General features: G+C 37.8%; 1 protein-coding gene across 7 annotated transcripts in view; it reads right to left on the bottom strand.

Moving 5' to 3' along the window:
* Positions 1-839: 839 nt before the first annotated feature.
* The window catches only part of LOC121855308 (rho guanine nucleotide exchange factor 11-like), a 73,243-nt gene continuing 66,342 nt past the window's right edge, over positions 840-7,740 (bottom strand). For all 7 annotated transcript variants that reach the window (XM_042350195.1, XM_042350196.1, XM_042350197.1 and 4 more), the window contains 3 exons: positions 6,383-6,560; positions 4,724-4,835; positions 840-1,014 (listed from right to left, as the gene is read on the bottom strand). In XM_042350195.1, coding sequence (XP_042206129.1) covers positions 959-1,014; positions 4,724-4,835; positions 6,383-6,560 — 346 coding nt within the window. In that variant the 3' untranslated portion in view covers positions 840-958. The remainder of the gene's footprint in view (positions 1,015-4,723; positions 4,836-6,382; positions 6,561-7,740) is intronic.

The following is a 7,740-nucleotide window of genomic DNA, read 5'->3' as shown; positions in this document are numbered from 1 at the left end:
GTAGGGTTAGTAATGAACTTACATAAACAACCATTAATAAACTTCTACACCTAAGAATTATCAGCTTCATCAATAATGTCCAAACTTAACCTTAGTCATTTCCATTAGAAAGTGAGTGAATGCAAACAACAACCTCTCCCTTTGTGTACAGGTATTGTGTTGTATGGAAACAAGGTAACCAAGGAATACCTGTAGGAGTATTATAAATGCTGGCCTATTCCAGGTCTCCTTTCTCAACACAATCACTCATTCATCTCTTCTTCCACACAATCTGAGAATTTCTAAACTCACAGCAAACTTATACAGGAGTCCTTAGGAATACAAAAATCAAGACATAGCCATACAAATGTTGGGCATATTTGTACAATGTTTAATTCTATAATAATGACCCCTGTAGTAGGACACAAAATCAATTGTATTTCTGATATCGAGTTGAATCAATAAATGGTTCAAGGAAATAAGATGGAGCATGAAATCAGACATGCCCACTGTCCCCTTCAACCATGCTCAGATAGACTACAAGTACATGTTTTAAATATTTCCAGCTCTTAAAATATACTATGTCCTGATCAAAAGTTTGGAGGATACAACAAGCAGTTGTTACAGCTAGACCAGCCATGAAAAAATTATTTTGTTCCTATGTACATCATCTGATAAAAAAAAATAAATAAAATAAATAAATTACTGAATACGGTACAGCAATCTCAGTCCTTCAAACAAATATCATGGGAAAAATTTGACACTACAGTAGTTATCAAAAGCAAAGGAGTAAGTGAAGAAGTAGGTGGACATACTAAAAAGGGAGAAATATGAAAACAGTAAAAAGTCTCATGTTCTTACTTTTAGCGGCAGAGATTTGTGACATTTTCCGCTTCATTGTCTTTATCGTCTGCCATGATCTTGCCAAGAATAGAACTAAATCTGTTATCTCGACCTCTGTCTTTTTTATGTAGCTGTCCTATACAAACTTCTTCCACCTGCTTGGCACATGATTTAGGATATTCATTTCACAATCTGTAAAATGAAATAAGAAAGGTTTTAGTATCAATGCACAAAATTTAGGAAAACCTTGAAAAAATAATACATACATAAATGAATAAATAACCTACATATACATATGAATGAGAGAAAGAAGTGTGTGTGTGTGTGTCTGACTCATGCATGGGGACAAAGCCACCATTATTTATATACTGCAATACTGTATTACCTAACATGTTGATGGGGATATGTATGGTATTTTAAGATGCAGCAAAGTTTTGAGATAAGCTGACTTTTCATTTTTATTTTAAGCTGATTGTTCTTGTGGTAAGTTTCAACTCTCCCTATGGGCTGAAAAAGGTTACTTATACTGACAATAAATCTTACTAAATTTATTTTACCCCTAAGTCATAAACAAAATAATTTACAGTTACAAATCACAGAGAAGCACTGGAACAAATCATTATACAATTTTCAAAAATCCAAAGTGAGCTAATGTCAGGTAACAACTGTTAGGTATCTTTGATCTCATGAGACGTTTAGATCAGGTCCTTGTGAGAATAAGACCAGTAGGGATAACTTTTGATGTTAGTGTGGATCTCAGTTCATGTAAGATCATACCAAGGTCACATGGCCAACTCATATTTGGCCTGACCTCACCTAAAGTTTACCCTCCACAACACTACCTGGGGTGGAGATTCTAAGCTGATTGACCTGTGGCTATATGTTCACATGTTAGCACTGGTCACTGACATGCTGGTCAGAAATTTTGGCAATGACACAAAAACCCATTTCACTTGTCAGGTCAAAATTGTGCTGCCTTGGATCCATAACTAATTTAATATGATCTAAATACAATTATATAATATAGTCAGTGTGTCTGTGTAGAAAATCCGAAGCCAGGCCTGTGGCTTCAAAGACGAAGACAGTGCTATGCCTCTGGCTTCAAAGTCGAAGCCAAGTCCAAAAATCATGGCTTCCAGAAGCCGAAATCAGCTTCAGCCCCATGCTTGGTGTGTATGTGTATTGTATGTAAGAATGAAAAGCATGGTATCAAGTGTTTTGGGGGAATGGAAAGGCTACAGAGGGATGGATGAAATGACAAGAAAAAATCAGATAAATATTTTAGGGTCTTGTTGTAGAATGAAAACACCATAAAGCAAAATAAACACATTTCACACATTGCTACAGAGAAAGAAAAGAAATGTGATACTCTTCAATTTGGCTACCCTGCACCCTAACAGTAGAATCAGAAGTGTTTAATGTAGTTGTAATCGGTGCAATAGTGACAAACCCCTCATATTGCAGGCCCCAAAGTAATTATTATCAACATGGGAGGATTTGAGTGTATGGTGCTCTTGATACATGTTCAATACAGTGAAGACTATAACTGTTATATGTAAAATATATTGTAGGTATACAGTTAAATTTATTGATTTTGAAACGAATTAAAGGATGAACTACAGTGTACTATAAAAAACAAAATCTAATAATAATAAGAATTTGAATTATACAGATGATCAGTACAGAAAGGCCCTCCAAGAAAATTGCACCAAATAGTTGGAAATCTTAAAAATGCCTCTGAGTAGAGGGCTTCCAAGGATAAAAAAATTAGTTCATGAAGACTATAATTTGGTCAATGTGTTACAAGTACGTATATAAATTACTTTTAATTTCACTGAAAAAATAAAATGTAATTCAGCATCAATAAATAACATTGTTTGTGTTGTGTTGTAACTGTCTGTCTTCACTCACACACACTACTACTACTTTACTGTCACTCGGTATCGAGTAATACGATCATCCAGCTATGATAAAATAATGCGAGTTATTAAGGATTGTCACCTTCGCTGTTGAGCTCTAAGATGACTGGAGAAGCCGATATGGGACCGGCAAGGCCATCCACAGATGTTGTACGTGTGGAGGGCTACATCTAGTGCGGGAAGGGCGGCAGCAGCATCTTTCCGGCGTTGGTGCTTGTCTGCCTCGGTATGCATTCGGGCTAACTCGTAAGTATTGACACCTCGTGTGGTGCTCCTCCAAGTGTTACGGCATGGAGTGATCGTCTCCCAGGTGAGGGGGTCGATTTGGCACTTTTTCAGGTTTGTCTTAAGACTATCCTTATACCTTTTCAGTTGCCTGCCAGCGTTAGGTTTACTATTCGTTAGGTGACTGTAAAGTAAGCTGCCTTGGCAGTCTACTGTCGTCATGCGGGTAACATGGCCAGTCCAACGTAGTTGTTCATGGATAATGGTAGCCTCGATGTTCCTACAATTGGCGTCAGCAAGAATACTGGCATTTGTTCTCGTCTTCCCAGCGAACTCGGAGGATGGAACATAGAGTACGTTGGTGAAAGTTTTCAAGTTCCTTGAGGTGCCTTTTGTGTGTGATCCATGTCTTAGTGCTATTTAGCAGGATGGGGAGGACCACTGCTCAATATATGTGCAACTTTATAAATAATTTCAGTTCCCTACAGCTGAAGTCACAGGTACGGAGTCAGCCAGAGGCTTGAGACACACATCTGATCCGATGTTGAATATCTTCATCAATGTCCGCTGTGGTGGACAGGTGGGAGCAGAGATACTGAAAGTGAGTAACAATAGTGAAGGTAGTACCATTAAGCTGGATGGATGATGAAGGTGTGGTTGAACCAGGGGCAGGCTGAAAGAGAATTTGAGTCTTAAGTACATTCACCTTAGTGTGAGCAACGAGGGTGAGGTCGTCTGTATATTGAAGTTCAGTAATGGACGCTGCCAACACCTTTGTTCCTGCCTGGAGTCATCTCATGTTCAAAAGATCCTTCATCCGGTACTGGATGCTCACCCCTCTGGCTAAATTGGCACTGGCACGAGTAAGGAAAGCAGCCAGGAAAATGGAAGAGAGAGTTGGTGCCAGTACACACCCTTGTTTTACCCCCGTTTGGATGGGGAAGAACTCAGAATGGGTGCCATTGTGCAGGACACTGCCATTCATGCCATCATGGAGTTGCCTCACAATGGCTATGAATTTTGGTGGGCAGCCAAAACAGCTGAGGGTCCGCCAGAGGGCTTACCTGTTGACTGAGTCGAAGACCTTGGTAAGGTCGATGAAGGCCATGTACAGGTTCTCTGCACTTTTTCTGTATCTGGCGGGCAGCAAATATCATGTCAGTGGTGCCACGTGATGGTCTAAAGCCACATTGAGATTCCGGGAGGAAGTTTTCCGTCTCAGGAAGAAGTCTGTTTCGGAGGACTTGGGCGATAATCTTGCCAGCTATGGATAACAGCGAGATCCTGCGGTAGTTGCCACAGTCACCCGACTGATAAACTGTGTTTATCAGTCCTTGTTCGAGATGATCTCTGCACACATGCACACACACTAAGTTTATATTCACTTACCTTTGAAACTGAGGACAACATCACAAATGAAGTTTTATGATATCTTTCCCATACATAAATAAAAAAGTTTGGATATTTTAATGCACTTATTTTCAGTTCTGATTTGTGCATATTATTTCAATACTGAGTATTTTTCTACCCAATCCCTTGCAGTTGCCTCATTTCTTGTGCAGATAAACTCAAATAAACTATTAAATTTATTATGAATACTTCTATGTAACTTCTTTTCATTTGTAATTTTCATAATTTAAAAACACTCTTAGTCTATACTTACAGAATAACTTTCATCAACAAGTGTATGCCGGTCACGACAAACCATCAATATGTAACTGAGACATTGTCACAAATGAAAACAAATAGATACTCACTGGTACACTGGTAACCCTGTGGTGCTATTCCCCAGATAATGAGGCCACAATGATTACAGTAGGTTACACTGTAATATGTATGTTGATTGAAGTGGTGGTCTCTGTACACTTGCTGTGGATAAAAATTATATATATTAGTTAATCCCCTTTTGTCGACAACATTGTGTTAAGACTTTCACCCAAAAAAATTTCATGCTTAAAACTTATCCGTATGTCTGCCTAGTCATGAAAATGTTCATATACCTATTTATCCCGTAAAAAAAAAAGTAGCCCTTGGAGTTAATATAATTTTCATAAGGTCTGTTTAGAACTCTCATCTATAAGACTACTGGAGGCACTTACAGTAAACATGAAAAAAAATTTTTAACCAGTATTCTCCTTGATGAGCACTCCAAACCAGTTATTTGCTTAGGTATCACACCAGCTGTCAATCCACACATATGAACCTAACCTAAAAGGCCAGACCCATAAGGCTGGTAACTGCATTTGCATAAAAGATCCAACAATGAGGCTGTCACACAATCTGGTCTCACAAACTCAGAACTCCCCAAGAAAGTTATATTTTGGGCCTCACCTGACCACAAATAATCCTCCTCCCAGAAGAAGAGGCAAACATTTGGCATGCTCTATGATCCAACTTTCTGGAAGCACATGAGGGTCTAACCTCCCCTTCATCAGAAAAGGTATGATCAAAATAATAGACATACCGGGAGTTCCTAAAAAAGGCCTGGCCTTAGGTTTTTTGTACTTGCAGTTTCTTCACTACCATCCACAGAAAGGACATTGGGTGCACAATAACCTACTTGCTCTGTGACAAAATAAAAGCTAGCTTCCCCAAAAAACACTATTTTCATTTTAATTAAACATCAAAATAGATTCCCTGCTGTTTATCCCCATCTTATGGCATGATTAAATTACACATGCTATTTCAGCTCCTTGTTTCTTTATCATTCAAATCTAATTTGGCAATTAATGACAAAAGATTTTGTCTCAATATATCTTATCACATAGATAATATTATAACAATTCACACAGATAAGATTATCACGGATGATGAAGTGATTTTTATATCATGTCTGTATAAAGAAAAACATAAATAGAGTGAGCAGACACATTCTGTTTTGTAACATATCCATTCACTTCCCCATTAACACATCACAAGGCCCACTAGATACTTCAACCTTTGGAATTGTACACAAAAAAAATAGTATAGGTGTAGGAAAATGACTGCAAAACAAATGCTTTTTGGCTGGTCTACCCATTAAGTATAAGATTCAACACCACATCTTACACTAAAACCCAAGAGCAATAAACTAATGACTGGATGAACTGTATACAGGAAGCAATAAAGAAACACACACACCAATATATGGTGTAATAAATTTGCCAATTGACAAATATAACCATAGTAAGTACAGTTGCAGAAATGTGTTCCTACACCCCCTGTGGTAACCCCTGGTTCTAAACGGCCAACCTATATGACCTATAGCAAACCTATCTACCAATCACGTCCATCGTTACACGACCAATACCCATTCTTTCATAAACAGTGATACTACAAAAAAATATAAAACAACTCAATGTTAATGATCACTATAAACAACTTAAAACTAATGATAGCCCAACATACTATCAAGAGAAACATATAGGACACATTACCTTTTTACTCCCCCTGAAAATTTTACTTCTGAGTGGTCGTTCTTTACTAACAAAGAGTGGACATCTATCGATGAGCTGATGAGCTTGTTGACTTCGCACCCCGTAGTATTTCAACAGGATGGTGGCTAGACTAGAGGCTGTTACAATCATTTGGTCTGTGGCATTCTTCAGGTCATCCCTGGAAAAGGATATATACTGTAGGTGAAACACTATTTACTGTACATACAAAAAAATTCCTTCCACATCAGATTACAGTATACAATAAGTGCCAATACATAAACAGCAGACCCATGATAAAGAACAATGTTCAATTCCATAAGGTCTCATTCTTAACCCTAATTTTTGCCCTAACCTATTTTTTTTAAGATACCAGACAGTTTCTTTTAAGCAGTTATTAATAATTTATTAAAAAAATCTAAAATATTCTAAACAAAACTGGCTCAATAAAACATGATGTCATCTGGCTACAAGGTTGCACTACCATCTGTCAAGGTTCAGATGCACAGAGCACTCATGTGGGAAATTCAGGTGGGCACTCATTAACGTATGAGGCATTTTTATGCTGCTAAGTAAACAAAGATTACAATACCAGTACAGTAAAACATCAATATTTCAGAAATATATGGGCTCTACACTATAATGAAATAAGGAAATCCCTATTACAGTAGAATCCCAGTTATCCGGGCAACCGGTAGATTCAACTAACTGGCACCAAAATGAAATAATAATGGTAAAATAAAAATTCCTCCAAAATCAGCTAGAATCGTAAGTTTGAATACTGCATACTGCACGAAACAGGGACGAACTGCCATATTTATTGCTATGATAAACAATAAAATCAATGCATAGCACATATTTTACGTACAAAATAGTGCTACTTCCACACCCAAACCATCCTCTAGAGTCTAGGTGACTCGACACAGTTTAGGCAGTCAATCGGCTGACTCATAGACATGTGGATGCTGCACTGGTTGTATGTATGGCATGGCATCACATCAGAAGGGAGCGTGGCCATGCAGTTATAGCCCAGTAACCCACCGCTTCCACCTACATTCACTTCCCACATACAGTATACACATCGATGCTCTTCATTTTTCTTATTTTATAGTTTTATATATCGTATATCACGACAGATTAGGCGACCTTTGGATAAGATGAGGCCAAAATTTCAGTCTAAATTTCATGGTTTTAGCTCATATCTGTGGTATTAGATGACTTCCCAAACTACCAACCACCTATGGTAAAGTTTAGGTCAATGACCATCAAACCACCAATATGGTGAAAAATTTAATGTATTAAATACCTAAAATGTTCAATGTATTACCAGTAAATCATTTGAATTATGTTATCAGAGAGGC

This window comes from Homarus americanus, unplaced genomic scaffold (genome assembly GCF_018991925.1).
Source record: "Homarus americanus isolate GMGI-L3 unplaced genomic scaffold, GMGI_Hamer_2.0 scaffold32063, whole genome shotgun sequence".
Classification (NCBI taxonomy): Eukaryota; Metazoa; Arthropoda; class Malacostraca; order Decapoda; family Nephropidae; genus Homarus; species Homarus americanus.
This window is presented reverse-complemented; position numbering and strand designations above follow the sequence as displayed.